Here is a 14,691-nt window from a genome sequence, read left to right as displayed (position 1 = left end):
ATCCAGTGGATGCGAACGGGAACCATCCTGGATGTGGTGCTGGATTGAGTGTTATTCGTTTCTTGTATTGACCAGTTCAACGCGATATCAGTTATAATTCGTTCTACCAGAACAAGTGTATGAACATTACGGCACTCGAGGCGTGCCTGATGAAAAAGCTCCGACAGGATGAACCTTACAATGATGTCTACAATAAGTCAATCTGGAACTCATTCAAACCTGGATAAAATTTCCCCCTAACGTCAATATCCTGTCATTTCCTGGGATTACGGTGAGTTAAATGGACGTCATCATGGGAGACGATGGTGTAACGCATTCGGCTGTTCGCGTTGCTTTCAACGATCTGGTCGCACCCGATGCACTGGGAAACATATCCTCCTTATTGAGGGCAATTTCAGATAGAGGCGTTCCGTTTGTTCTATTCACTATTATCTTTGATCGGCATCAATTAGTCACAATCACAGCGCCTCAAATTGACCACGGTATTCACACTGATCCCAACTCGGATCTTAAGATATATTCACGCATAAGACAGATAGCAGTGGTACACAAAGTATAAACAACCGTTGATGTAGTCGCACTGCTTGCGCTTTACTTGGCCATCATCATACGACTGAGAAAATGCAAAAGTCGTCCGAGAGCAGACCAAATATTTGAAAACTCACACAAACTCCTCGTAATTAATCTGTCCATCGCCGTCAACATCAGCCTCACGAATCATCTCATCGACCTGTCGAGAAAGCGATGCCAACACACAAGTGAAGGATTTGAGAAATTACCTCCTCGTCGGTGAGTTTTTCGCCAAGATTGGTCATAACATGACGGAGCTCAGCAGCAGAGATGAATCCATTTCCGTCGCGATCGAACACCTAAAAATTAGCAGTCACGAGAATCATTCTCAGCGAAAGCAAACTTTCCGCGAAATCTTCGTGAAAGTTACCTTAAAGGCTTCAATGAGCTCCTCTTCGGTGTCGGTATCCTTCATCTTTCGAGCCATCAGCGACAAGAACTCCGGAAAGTCGATGGTACCTGCCAAAAATCACGTCGCCGGCACGCAACCACTCGAGGAGCCTCACCATTGCCATCAGCATCCACTTCGTTGATCATGTCCTGCAGCTCGGCCTCTGTCGGATTCTGTCCTAAGGATCTGAAAAGAGATGAATAGTAATACAAATCTCAGATATGTGAACGGTAAGTTACCGCATAACAGTGCCAAGCTCCTTAGTGGTAATCGTTCCATCGCCGTCCTTATCAAAAAGTGAAAATGCTTCCTTGAATTCGGCGATTTGCTCTTCAGTGAGTTGATCAGCCATGACCTTAACAAATTCGACACTGATATCAGACGGTATTCATTCACGAGACGATATCATGTAAAACGGCTAGGCGCCAAGTCTCGAAGAGCGAATGCGCGCGCCGAGCTAATCGATTTTACTTCTGATTGCGCGATGTCGTGACATTGGGCACGAGCCAGAGTGACATGGGGTTCGGTTTACTGCTGTATATAAATTTGGGTAGATAGTCTTTGCATCCACATTGATTATTTCGTTACAGAAATCGGTTCTGGGGTTGGTTCGTTGAAGGAGACATACACTTTGTGGATCTTCTGAAGACATTCAAAGTTCTTTTTCAGATTCTGGGAAAAATACTTCTGAAATTCAGAAGTATATAATTCTCGACGATGAGGCTTTAGCCGATCGACTTGCGGCTTTGCAGACAGTCGTGCTCAGTTTTGCGAATACACAGACTTTTTGGCTAGTTTCACCGGTTCCGTTCACTGTGCTATATATGTGGGATAATGAGCGCATCTTTCTTGTGCATTCCGGAAAATTTTCAGAAATTCTCGTATTTTTAATAAATAGTGAGGAAATTCCGAAGTTCCGCTGAGAAACCTTAGCATATGCTCGATCGTTTATGCGTTTGAATTCGTATTTACCAGAGTAAAATTAATTAGCAACGATAGTCCTCGAGCTACAGAATTCGTTCATATCAACTGCGCTGTCTGCGACCTAATTGCTGGACGGGGTTAGAACGGAAAGTTTCTCAAAAGCTTGTGACAAGCGTCCTGAACAGCTGGGCACTCAGGAGCATCAGCTATAGATGATTCCCCTTGCGGTCACCCACTTCTCAGAACATAATTACGGTTTGTTACGGAATCAGTCATACTGAGAATAAGAACATTCACACACATGGTTTCAATGTGAACACCAGAGAGTCAAAAATGGGATATATAGTAGAGTTCCATCATGGACTTGAGGGTAATAGTCTTCACATTGCGAGTGATGATTCCCCTTAAGAATTAGAAATATACACGTTGTAGATTAGAGACGATCGTTATTGGCCTTGTACAGTAAAGCTAACAGAGACAAGCTTGTGTGCTGCCTTGAATTGAAACGGTCCTCAACAACGAGCAATACATGATTTAGTTATCACGCATTCCTGCTCTGAGGCTTCGACCGACTTCTTCTGCACCTCCCTCCATCCTCGCGGTCTCAGTGTGCTCCCTTGGACCAGGCTGTTCATTAACCCCAGGCCTGCCAAAACCCCGCGGCTTTGAAGGCAGCCGTTTCAAAACGCAACGCAACGCAACGCAACGCAACGCAACGCAATGCTTATTGCCGGGCTTTACGGGCTAGCAGCCGATCGCCCTCAAACGTACAATAGCCGGCTCAGAAGCACCTGCAGAGACAGTGAGGCTATAACCCCGTCGACATCAGAGATATGTGGCTGCTACTACTACAACGAGAGAGAAAGGTAGATAATGCAAAGAGCGGGGCCAGATATAATACCTAAAATAGAAAAAAGGGCATAAAATGATAGGGGAAGAAATACAACTGCTACAAAGAGGACGATATAGACCCCAGGCAGCTCTAACATATGCACAGGTGATGACATCGCACGATATATGCTACGAGAAGCACAGGGAGGGTAATGAACCACCAGAACAGGGTTTACACGGCAGACAGAAGACAGCTGCGGTTGGGTAGGGGAAGTAAGTCAAGTCGACCACGGTACTATAGATGCTCCTCTTGCTCCTTCGGGACTCGGCAGAATACACCGGGGATCATAACATCATGTTATTAACATGAACACGGCGATGGTGAACATGGACAGTAAGATTGTCGAAAGCGAGAAGGCATCGCGATGGTTACCAGTTCATACAGTAGACCATGGTAGACCATGCTCGCTGCAAAACCAACTGAGGCAGTATTCGAAAAGGATAATAGCCCACTGCCAGTGGTGCTGCACGTAGTTTTGACGTCTTGTCCACCAAACGATTTCAGGCACGACGCCGAATTGATAGTACCTGGAACGACAAGGAAGAACGACTCACGCGGGACGAATGCGAATGCATTAAATGAGACACCTGAGCGAAAGAACACGGGAGCAACTGTTGGGCAAAGGCAGTGGCAAGTACGGCGTAACTCAGGGGAAAGAAAGGCCGAGGCCTGACAAAAGCCAGGGCAAAGGTGAAAGCAATCCTCGACAAGTAGACAGTGATGCACAAATATCATGAGACAAAATCGCGAGGGAGAACGGTGTGGCATGAACTATAATGCAAGGGTAAGATAGAGCAGGTATACACATAGTAGCAGCCCGCCGAATGAAACGCTAGAAAATAGCTAAACAGGCATCAACGGAGAGAAACCCCACCATACTCCAAGGCACCCGCTGAGGGATGTACGAGTATAGGCAGAGGTGGTCAAGGCTTGGCACCGGTTATACCGAACCGGTCACCCCCACGCCACGTTGAGGCGCCAAGACCTGTGGGGGGCTTTGAAGGCAGCCGTTTCAAAACGCGCTGGGAGGATTCCTGCATGCACTTTGCACGAAACGAGGCGTTTCTGGCGGGGCGCACGCGGTTATCGTTGTCATTCATCACCAGCTTGACGATTGTAAGTTCTCCACAATGCTCTCTAGCAACCGTGCCCAGCAAGCTCAGCTCTCTGAGAACGCCCTTACGGGGAAGGGTGGTCATGTCGTGATGGAGTCTCGGAAGAGGGGAGCGTTCATGGACATCAGCAACACGGTTAATGTGATGTCTGCTCAAACTGGTAGAGCTTGTGCTCATGTGTAGTGGTTTTGCATCTGATTGTCAGGTATGGTGACGCGGAGCAAGGCTGCGGCGGCTCGGTTGTCTGCAAGCAAGCTTGAGGACCTTGATGACACCATTATGCAGGGGACCACGCCGGCGAGGTTGGAGCTTCAGCAGTTGGTCGACTGGAAGGACACTATTCCGCCTGAGGATCGTCAAGTAGGGTCAATTTGCTTCAGATATTCCTACGGTTGACTTTTAGGATCTCAACAACCCTCAGTTCGTGGCGGAATACGTTAATTCTATCTTTGTCAACATGAACAGCATAGAGCAGAAGTGAGAGACGTTTGATCCGCTTGTGGTGTGGTTACTGGTGTTTTTGTTCAGATATCGGCAGTCTTGGAATTACATGGGTAGAACTCAGTCCGATATCACTGAGAGGATGCGCGCTGTTCTGATCGACTGGTTGGTTGAGGTTCATTGGAAGTTCAAGTTGGTTCCAGAGACGCTCTACCTAACGGTATTTGTCGATGGTGACTGCAAGTGCAATATGCTGATCTATTTTCAGGTCAACTTGATTGATCGTTATCTTGAGCAATGTCCCAATCTTCCACGTACACGGTTGCAGCTAGTTGGTGTGACCTGCTTGTTGATTGCCTCGAAGTGAGCCCTCGGGTGATCCTCGTTTATGTGATTACGGTGTGTGTTTTGGCAGGTATGAGGATATATATGCTCCTGAAATGAAGGACATTGTCAGTATATGCGACAGAACCTATCAACGTCATGAAGTCATGCAAATGGAAGTGGACATTCTTAACGCGCTCGGGTGAGTGGATGTCAGTCTGCGTTGTGGTAGTGTGCTCTATTAGGTTCTGCCTGACAACACCATCAGCAATGTTCTTCCTACTTCGGTACGCCAAGGTCATGGAGAGTGATGAGAAACACTTTTTCTTGGCACAGTATTGTCTAGAACTCGCCCTTCCAGAGTAAGTTGGTCCACCCTGTCGCGTAATCAGATTAATCTTGACGTGTTAAATGTACTCGTCGAGTTCATAATCCTCCTCGCCGCAATTTTGCTCGTCTAGTTGTTTCTGGTTTTGTGCAGGTATAGTATGCTGAAATATTCTGCAAGTCAACTGGCGGCGGGCGCTTTGTATTTATCCAACAAACTAATCAGAAAGCCGGCAGCATGGCCACCACATGTGGCCGTGCACTGCCCGAACACTGAGCAAGAGGTGAAAGCTGTGGCGAAGGAATTATGTGCATTACTGCAAGCAACTACCAACGAGGATCACTCGGGGACGCAGCTCAGGGCTGTGAAGAAGAAGTTCCAACTTTCGAAGTAAGAGGTTTGCCTTTTCCGAGTTTCAGGCAGTGCTATTGGTCTCTCTAGGTGTAGCGACGCATTTCTTATATTTTGCTAACTGTCGTTGATGTTCGCTTGTGATTTATTGTGTTGTTTTGTCAGGTTCCGCAGTGTATCCCGTATGGTACTTGGTTGAAGAAGATGGAAGCCGAAGGGAGGTTTAGTCCCGTGTTTATAATAAAGATTTATCACCCAAGAAATTGTCTCTACTATCGTCTAGGTTTATCGTCAGTTTGTATGGTCCAGAGGAATGCTGAGATGCTGGACACGTCATTTCTGAGAAATGAAGCTCAATCGAGGTGGCTATCAGTGCTGCTATTCTTATCGTATGTGCTTGATAGTGTCAACTCGGTTAAATTAGTTTCAAATGCTGCTGTAGGCTAGCATTTATGCATGGTAGATGATGCACGAGATAGAAAAGGGATATTCTTCCTTGAACCTGTGTTGAGTTCATGACGCTGATAAATATCGGCTTTGTGAGTTCCAGCTTGTTCTTTTCGAGTTGTTGTTCTGTGAGTCTTTGCTTAGTCCTTGGAGTGAACGTTGATTTTTGCAATGTTTTCGTCGATTGATTTAGATTTGCTAATGATGGTATTCATTGTTATCAAATCGTCTTTCATCTCTTATGAATATTGATGATATTGGACGACTTTTCGCACCAGAGGGTTGTTCCAATTATACAAATCATTAAATTTATACGCATCTGGAGGTGTGGATGAATTCGAACGCTCACGGTACATTGATCATATTTTTTCACTTTCTTTCATGGTGTGGTCGGAACGGGTGTAGCATAAGCGAGTGATATGATAGAACTTTCTGTATTTTCCGGCAAAGTTTGGTTATTGCTTGTCACATTTCAGTGAGAGGATTTTAATTGAATATTATTAAGATATTCATTATATTGTCAGATGAATAGATTTGGACAACGGGAGGATTTTATGCTATTCTGGTTCAAGTTCCGTGTACAGATTCACCTAGCTAAGGCGAAGAAACTAGCAAGCAGGAAGTGGCCTTACTGGCTTTTGTGATGCGATTCACTCGATATGAGACTTTCCATTCAACGGCTTGTGATTTTTGTTCGAGTTGGCACAATATGAGATGGTCAATTACGCGTGTTCGACAATATCAAAACTCGGAGGGAATTGTTTTGTCCGTTCTGAGTATACCTAAAGTTGTGGGAGAACCCCTGAGACGAGGGAAACAAACATGAAGTCCAATATTGTATGCAACCTGAACTTCTTCGCGTAAAATCTCAGGTTTCATAATAAAAAATTTGGTAGTTCGTATTCATTTTGGGACTGATAAATTTGAAGCAATCGGAAGCAAAACTTGGTGGTGAGGAAAAATGAATGTTTGTGTTGACAAGTATTTCGTTACTGCATATCCCGAATGAAATCCGTATACGACACGATGGGAGAAGAGAGATGGTCTAGTCGGTTCGTGGTGGTGTTTTGGCTCACTGAATACTACGAGCTCGTGGAGATGGTAGCTCATTGACATCAGATCATGCTAAGGTCGCGACAGCAATTGATTCGAAATTCAGATATACAAAATAGCATCAATATAAAGTAGGAGTTGAGGATAATTACTCATCAGCGGAGTATAGGAGCTCATCAGTAGATAATATATGTGCAAGATAATATCTTTTGTGCATGCGTGCAGATTTGTTGTGTCGATTGTCGTAGTGCGCAGTATGACGATTTCCTACATCTCTTTAGTCTTACAAGGCGCGGCCCGCTCTTATTGGTATGATGTCTCCCCCCTCAGCCTGTATCTGATGTTGGTGCCGACCATGCGAATCAATTTTGAGCATCCTTCCCAGTGCGGACGCGAAATTCTGTGAAGTAGATCTCCTTTCGAATCAGTTTATAATAGATTTTCGCTCTGAGTGTTGAGTTTCCGAGACTTGCTGGTCCAGTGTATTCCGTTTCAGCTAATTTTCTTCGTTAATCCCCGGTAGCACTCCCAACGATTGTCACCATGAAGTAGTGAGCTTTTCCGACACAGGAGGGTTATGACTTGTGATACTCAGCCCGTCCAATGAAGATACCTTCCTGACCCAGCTCAAGAAGACCTACATTTCCAAGGTTGATGATCCCGAGGAGTGAGCCTTTACAGCTCTGAGTGGCCTTTCCTCTACATTAGATTGGAACATGGAGTTTTTTTATGACTATCCTCACTGACTGGTCGTATACAGTTATCATGAGAACGATTCTATAGCAGTATTATCAACTCAATAACCTCACCATGTCTCGCTCGTTGGCTCTTGTTATCTATTTCTTCGATATGTGCATTTTATGACACTGTTCCTGAGCTTAGTAATAGTGGCTGTCCTCCTCAGATACATAAAGTTAGAAGATGCCCATGGAGCCCACAACTACCACCCGCTTCCAGTGGTCTTAGCTCGTGGAGAGGGATGTCATGTTTGGGACGTCACAGGAAAGAGATATCTCGACTTCCTCTCCGCGTGAGCTAATCGATTTATTCGCTCGATTGAAATTCTCCCCTTTGTGACGAGTAGTACATGATGCGTAGGAATGTTCGTCGAAAAAAGTGTCGACTTGATGCTGTTTTGTATCTCTCACATTATTCGCCTTCGTAGGCTGCTGAACTTATGTATATATAATAGCTATTAGCTGTCCTTGAATGTAGTCATCACAATTTACATCGGCCTTGACTTGGGATCTCCGCTCAGCTCCAGTGTATTCATCTATTATTATCACTCATATAGTTTGCCGTAGGTATTCAGCCGTCAATCAAGGCCATTGCCATCCTCGTATCGTCGCTGCTCTCATCCAGCAGGCTCAAAAGCTGGCTCTGACTAGTCGCGCTTTCCACAACGAGACACTCGCGTTGTTCACGAAGTTCATAACTGACTTTTTCGGGTAGGGTGAACATCTCTCGAGATGTGCATGCGTGCAGTTGGATTCATATTAGGTATGATAGAGTACTCCCTATGAACAGTGGCGTTGAAGCTGGAGAGACTGCGTGCAAGCTAATCAGAAGGTGGGCGAAAAGAGCTTGTCGTTCGAGGATTAGGATATACGTTTGGCTAGCTCAGCCCAGCCCAGGGATTTTATCATTATAGTATGGGAGTTTGTATACGACTAAGAGTATTTAAGAACTAGGCAGAATTTCCTGTTGGTCAGAATTTTTGCGTAGTTGACTACGCACGCATTTTCCGCGTTGGCAGTTTGCCTTTAGATGGGGTTATGAAGTGAAGAAGATTCCCAAGGACAAGGCTGTAATCGTTTTTGCTGAGGACAACTTTTGGGGTAAACAGCTCGATATCGTCGTGATTGATTGAATCACCAAAGCTCGCAATTTTCGAGTCGACTTACCCGTATGACGGTCGCTGAGAGGAAGGCTGGACTTCTGTTATGCTTATTAGCGAGGAAAGATTTAATATTTACTCGTTCCTTCCCGGCCGCCTCGACTGAGATGGAGTATCAGCTGTAGTTATTCAGGACGTACCTTGGCGGCTTGCAGTGCCTCGACTGATCCTGATTGTTTCAATAACTACGGACCATTCATTCCTGGATTTGAAATAGTGAGCTCTCTGGGTGGTCCTTGATGATGTTATGATTGTGGCCTTGAGATTTTCATCAGAATATATTTGTGAGTGATTCGATTAGGTACCGTATAACGATGTCGATTCTTTGAAGAAGCTGCTGGAGAGCAACCCGAATATTGCAGGTTTTTATGTTGAACCTATTCAGGGCGAGGCCGGCGTTAACGTCCCAGATGACACCTATCTTCCTGCTGTGCGCGAGCTTTGTACGAAGTAGGGCTTCTCGATTCTTCTACGACGAATGGCAGCACGTTGATATAGGCACAACGTGCTCCTGTGTTGTGATGAGATCCAGACTGGCCTTGCTCGCACTGGAAGATTGCTGTGCTGCGACCACTGGGGTGTCCGCCCGGACCTTGTGGTAGGTTATGATCAGTTAGAGATATGTGTCGGAAATGCTTGTCAAGGTTCTGGGGAAGGCATTGAGCGGAGGCATGTACCCCGTATCTGCCGTCCTATCGAATGACGAGATTATGCTCACTATCAAGCCGGGACAGCATGGATCAACGTGAGCCATCGCTATGTGAGAGTAACTCTGTAACCGTCATTTTGTAGTTACGGTGGTAATCCGATCGCTTGTCGTGTTGCAATGGAGGCTCTTTCTGTTATCAAGGACGAAGGTTTGGTTGAGAGAGCGGATCGTTTAGGCGAAGTATTCCGTGGTAAGCTCGAGGAAGGCATCGGACACATGAGCTGGGTTAAACAAATTCGAGGTGAGGAAGGATTGAGGCGTGTCCAATTCCATGGCGTTCGCTTAGGTAAAGGGTTGCTCAATGCTGTTGTATGTGATGACACTTTTCGCGACAAGGTTAAGGCTTGGGATGTAGGTTGGAGCGCTCTCTTGCTTTCACTACTGAGTTCTCTAGGTCTGTCTGGCCCTCCGCGATGCTGGTCTCCTCGCCAAGCAAACCCATGATAACATTATAAGATTCGCGCCGCCCTTGGTCATCCCTGAGGTAGGTCGACTTGGAGGTTGTTGTTAGCGTACCGAGTCTCTTAGGACGCTTTGAGGCAGGCGTGCGAGATCATTATTGAAGTGTTCAAGAGTTTTGATGCGAAAGTTGTTGGAGCGTGAGTAACCTGCGAGTGTGAGTAACCATGGAATGTCACATCTTTTTTTGATTGAATCTATCTTTGTTTCCTTATCCACGAGCATGTGATAGTGTTCGTCTAAAGTATGCTTAGTTTAGTAGGAGTTCAGCCTGTACAGGTGATGAAATTGTCACCCGGTGAAATCCAACCGATTTGAATATAAATCACAAATATCTACCATCAATACGGCGAGACGAATGCGTTTCACGAGCTTAACGTCGCCATTACATGATGTTGTATATATTCCCATTGCAATACGTTCAACACACCAGCACAGTTGGAGCAGAGTGGCAAATGGGAACTTGCGAACTCCGCAAAGAGACAGCCACGATATAGTCAATGATAAGTATGTTATCTGCGCAATCTATGGAGACGCAGTGAAACAAAGTTACACTATACAGTGATTAAGGCGTCACGATGAACAGCTTCATCACAGGACATGATATGGTTCTTGTCCTCATCAGAAATTCCCCATAGCGGCCCCTCCCCTATTCGGCCGCCCTAAATAGACCTCTGAATGGTATAGTCCATAGCGGGGGGCATAGCGGCCCCTCCCCTATTCGGCCGCCCTAAATAGACCTCTGAATGGTATAGTCCATAGCGGGGGGCATAGCGGCCCCTCCCCTATTCGGCCGCCCTAAATAGATCTCTGAATGGTATAGTCCATAGCAGGGGGCATAGCGGCCCCTCCCCTATTCGGCCGCCCTAAATAGATCTCTGAATGGTATAGTCCATAGCGGGGGGCATAGCGGCCCCTCCCCTATTCGGCCGCCCTAAATAGATCTCTGAATGGTATAGTCCATAGCGGGGGGCATAGCGGCCCCTCCCCTATTCGGCCGCCCTAAATAGATCTCTGAATGGTATAGTCCATAGCGGGGGGCATAGCGGCCCCTCCCCTATTCGGCCGCCCTAAATAGATCTCTGAATGGTATAGTCCATAACGGGGGGCATAGCGGCCCCTCCCCTATTCGGCCGCCCTAAATAGATCTCTGAATGGTATAATCCATAGCGGGGGGCATAGCGGCCCCTCCCCTATTCGGCCCTAATACGGAGGGGTATCATTGTGAAAGATCCTTTCCCTGTCACGAGACCCTCCGTCTCGCTATCGCCCGTGTGTGTACTGGTGTCGAGTACTCAGTGGTGATAGCGGCGTCCGGGCCACCTCAGAAGGGAGAGCTTCTTTCCGCACGACGCTGATCTGGGAAAGTGCACTCAACTCGCCGCTCGAAGTATCTCCCAGTTCTCGCGCAAAGTCAATTTCCATGGTGCGTCGCATAAATTTCTACCGTCTGAATTTGGTTAGCGGCATACTCGATCGTGTGATACCATTCGCATCTGCCAGCGCGTCACCAATGTAGTTGCTGAATATGGCACGCCTCAAACTATCCTGCCTACTACTAGCGGGGCTGCTCTCGAGTCTCAGCCTCGTTATTGGAGGCCCACGACACAGCCGCCCTCGTTTTGATATTGAGCAGCTGGATTACCAATCCAAGCCCAATATAGAATTGATCAACGGCGAACGTATTCCTGATGGTTCTACCTTCCTCGTCGGGGTGCCTATCAACAAGGCGACTTGTGTGAGTCATTGAGATGACCGTTTTGAATCGCACGCGCATAGTAGTGATGGGTTGCTGCTGTACTTCAGCTCCTTGTCGCCGTAACAAGCTACGGTTTGGTGACGAAACCCGCGCATCCGACCTGGGTTTACTTATACAATGTTGAGGTCCGCGAGGATTGGAGAAGGAAGGGCATTGCAACGGCTATGATCGAAACGCTACTCGCACGCGTGAGCTTTCGAAAGTTTGCCTCTAGCCTTCGAAAGTTTCGCAGATAAAATCAACATGGCAGCATATCACTGGCGTGTATCTGGGAGTAATGGATGATAATTGGCCGGCCAAGGGTCTTTACAGCAAGATAGGATTTGTTCATGAAGGACAGGTATGATAAGCGCGAGTGAAGAACTATGTTCTCTGACTGTTTACTCTCAGATATATTTCCAAAACGAGACCATACCCACCCTTGGGTATGTCTATCGCTTCAATTCGGAAGCAGCCCGCAATTTACCGCAGAACCTGCTGGAACCCGAAGTAGAGTTGATTCCCACATCTGATGATAGAGGTCACAGACTGTATGATGCGATGTTCGTCCCCGCGATCGATCGCTCCGCCCAAAAATTGATGTTATGAACTACATCGGTCGAATCGTTTGCATCCCTCATGGATGTTGAGATTTTGTTGATGTGTTCCTCTCATTGTCCATCGTCAAGTGATGTTGTGTGCCAGAGTATCAGGATTGATTCATTGAGTGGCTACCCTCACTCAAAGAGCCCTCCCTCAGGAATCCTGAGGGAGGGCTCTTGGAGAGAGTGTCATAGTCCCGACTGTCAGGACTATTAAACGTGTCCTCGGAATCCCGAATATAAGCACCTACCAACCTGGACCACGATCGATTATCATTCGGTGCAACCATCGACATCGTACGACAGTTCAAGAATGAACGCCTTCGACCGAGGATTCAGACATGCGAAGATATCGTTCCCTGTTAGATTCAATTACGGAACGTATTCACTGATCAGCTGTCATTGTTATGATACAAACAGAGGTAGCATATGCGGGAGTTCATCAGTCTGTATGAGGACTTGCGTAATTAGTTCAACTCGATAAGATGGTGAGTTGTGGAGCAGATGATCGAAGGTTCAGGTCCTGCATCGGGTATTTTCTTATGATTGTTGGCGGTTTCAACAGCGTGAGGACGGAACATCCTGTGGATGACTATATTCGCTAACGCGAACAGCCTACATCATTGTCGCAGCCATCATTGACCATCGACTACTGCCAGTTACCCAACAGAGACTATTAGATTAGTAATCTCGTCGATTACGGGGAAGCTCCAAGTCGGAGACCCGCCGACCACAACCAAGTTAAAGACTGACGTTTCGAATCATCCACACTGTGGATGATTTCAGTGAAACGCTCGGGCGAGTGCTCCCTATGAATCTTGGACTAACCAGGAGCACAGTCAGCACTAGTGTTTGCAGGCTCGTACAGACTGTATACTGCAGGCTTCATACCATTTCAATGATGCGCATCCCCATCGCCCTACTTGTCGTCACCTTTTCTGGTGCTTCGGCATTCTCCACTGCTCAATGCGACGCTGACTGCGCTGGCACTTACCCTGGGTCATACTGCAAATACTGGAAGAACCCTAGCGTTTGCTTCGGCTCGGATGTTCCATGCAACTGCGGCACGAGCATATCCCCTGAGACTCCTCGTAATTGCGATGTGGGTTGTGCCTTGGATACTCCCGGCTCGTACTGTAAGTACTGGAAGACTCCAAGTGTTTGTCATTCGTCCAATGCGCCATGCACTTGCGGGGCTCCCACGACTCCTGAAATCATCACTGAGGAGGTTTTGGTCAGTACGACAGCGCCAATTGAGAGTCCTGGACGTGAGGGGGTTGAGGGGACCATCTCGTCTGTGGCTACGCATACCGCCGACACCATCACCACTACAGCATCAATCACAAGTGACTCCTCAGGAGTAGAGGGTGGGGCTATCGAGTCAACCACGGCAGCCGTCGTAACCGATGAGGTTGACGTCACCACTGCGCCTGGTGAGTCGCCTGGCCTTGAACAGGAGGATGACGAGGTTTCTACAACAACCGAAGGTATGGTGGTCACCACTACGATAGCGCCAGCTGCCGTAGTCACCACGACCCTCTCGACCACTTCTACTGCGACTCCCGTAACTGATGAGATCCCAGTTACTACTGCAGCTGGGGAACCGTCTGATAGAGACAAGGATGAGACTGCTGCTACGACCTCCACATCCGAGCTGATGACTGTTACGATTGCCGATACAACGGCTAATTCTATCATTGAGACGACCACTGCTATTGTCTCATCAACCCCAACGGTGACTCCTGCGCATACTTCACCATCGGTGGTCACTGAGGATGCTCCAGTTATCACTACTGTCGATGACTCGGATGGTCGAGACCAGATGGAAGTGACCAGCGCACCTTCCACTACTGAAGTCTTTTCTACGGTCGAGGTGACTTCCACTGACTCCTCTGCTGTGACACCCACTACTGCAAGCGCCACTACCGGTGTCTCCGCCACTGCTGAGGTCACCACTGCCTCCCTGCCGACCTCCGCCTTGGCCACTGTGGCTGTCACTACTGTCGACCCGAGTCCCTGAATGCCGTTCTAGAATGAAGCTCTCAAGTGTTCACTGCCGCATTGCGGCTCAGCGTGATGCTTTTATACCCTATGATCAAGTGTCGTGATATTGGCATTGTTTGTTGCGTTTCCGCGTTAATACCAAGAGAGAAGGAGAACAACGAATCTTTCCATCATCTAGAATGATGGTAATCCTCTGGAATCAATCTACCCGGCAATGCGGTGCACACGCCCGAGCGGATGTTACGCGGAAAGTACCGTCCGCGTCCTATCATTTGGGCTGTGTATTATATTTGGGTTTCTTTCGGATTAAAAATCGTGCGTATTACACACTTTTTGATGCACGCGGATAGTAACTAACACTTCTGCTGGAAAATGTCTTTTCGGGCGCCGTGAACACGTTACATGGTTGCGATTGAAAACAACATCTCGCTGTAAGGGCGGATACA

The 14,691-nt window shown here is 47.2% G+C and overlaps 5 protein-coding genes across 5 annotated transcripts; 3 read left to right on the top strand and 2 right to left on the bottom strand.

The window, feature by feature from the left end:
- Positions 1-591: 591 nt before the first annotated feature.
- Positions 592-1,313, bottom strand: Pmar_PMAR022352 (calmodulin, putative; the record flags this gene model as incomplete). Its single annotated transcript, XM_002785560.1, has 6 exons — positions 592-613; positions 666-730; positions 780-869; positions 941-1,029; positions 1,077-1,147; positions 1,201-1,313. 6 exons carry the CDS (start codon positions 1,311-1,313, stop codon positions 592-594), a joined length of 450 nt encoding a protein of 149 aa, XP_002785606.1.
- A 1,275-nt stretch (positions 1,314-2,588) lies between these two features.
- On the bottom strand, positions 2,589-3,765 carry Pmar_PMAR022351 (hypothetical protein). The gene has a single exon (XM_002785559.1). It carries the CDS (start codon positions 3,543-3,545, stop codon positions 3,078-3,080), a length of 468 nt encoding a protein of 155 aa, XP_002785605.1. The 5' UTR covers positions 3,546-3,765; the 3' UTR covers positions 2,589-3,077.
- Positions 3,766-3,886: 121 nt separating this feature from the next.
- On the top strand, positions 3,887-5,810 carry Pmar_PMAR022350 (G2/mitotic-specific cyclin-B, putative). The gene is made up of 9 exons (XM_002785558.1): positions 3,887-4,052; positions 4,098-4,252; positions 4,296-4,369; positions 4,421-4,553; positions 4,602-4,696; positions 4,749-4,859; positions 4,903-5,019; positions 5,139-5,375; positions 5,502-5,810. The coding sequence occupies exons 1-9, from the start codon at positions 3,908-3,910 to the stop codon at positions 5,533-5,535; spliced, it is 1,101 nt and encodes a 366-aa protein (XP_002785604.1). The 5' UTR covers positions 3,887-3,907; the 3' UTR covers positions 5,536-5,810.
- A 1,836-nt stretch (positions 5,811-7,646) lies between these two features.
- Positions 7,647-10,081, top strand: Pmar_PMAR022349 (Ornithine aminotransferase, putative; the record flags this gene model as incomplete). Its single annotated transcript, XM_002785557.1, has 13 exons — positions 7,647-7,687; positions 7,741-7,866; positions 8,141-8,284; positions 8,337-8,405; positions 8,604-8,674; positions 8,867-8,949; positions 9,035-9,183; positions 9,232-9,331; positions 9,378-9,478; positions 9,526-9,683; positions 9,729-9,793; positions 9,837-9,926; positions 9,971-10,081. The coding sequence occupies 13 exons, from the start codon at positions 7,647-7,649 to the stop codon at positions 10,043-10,045; spliced, it is 1,272 nt and encodes a 423-aa protein (XP_002785603.1). The 3' UTR covers positions 10,046-10,081.
- A 3,061-nt stretch (positions 10,082-13,142) lies between these two features.
- On the top strand, positions 13,143-14,261 carry Pmar_PMAR022348 (Cytokinesis protein cej-1 precursor, putative; the record flags this gene model as incomplete). The annotated part of the gene is made up of 1 exon (XM_002785556.1): positions 13,143-14,261. The coding sequence occupies one exon, from the start codon at positions 13,143-13,145 to the stop codon at positions 14,259-14,261; it is 1,119 nt and encodes a 372-aa protein (XP_002785602.1).
- Positions 14,262-14,691: the final 430 nt, after the last annotated feature.

This window comes from Perkinsus marinus (assembly GCF_000006405.1).
Source record: "Perkinsus marinus ATCC 50983 genomic scaffold scf_1104296932410, whole genome shotgun sequence".
NCBI classification, from domain to species: domain Eukaryota; phylum Perkinsozoa; order Perkinsida; family Perkinsidae; genus Perkinsus; species Perkinsus marinus.
The sequence above is the reverse complement of the archived record's forward strand: the minus strand, read 5'-3'. Positions and strand labels throughout refer to the sequence as shown.

Coding starts and splice junctions, on each gene's coding strand:
- Pmar_PMAR022350 (XM_002785558.1), top strand. CDS start 3,908: ATGCTCTCTAGCAACCGTGCCCAGCAAGCTCAGCTCTCTGAGAACGCC. Junction 4,554..4,601: donor CAGAGACGCTCTACCTAACG/GTATTTGTCGAT, acceptor ATCTATTTTCAG/GTCAACTTGATTGATCGTTA. Junction 4,860..4,902: donor GACATTCTTAACGCGCTCGG/GTGAGTGGATGT, acceptor GTGCTCTATTAG/GTTCTGCCTGACAACACCAT.
- Pmar_PMAR022351 (XM_002785559.1), bottom strand. CDS start 3,545: ATGCCACACCGTTCTCCCTCGCGATTTTGTCTCATGATATTTGTGCAT.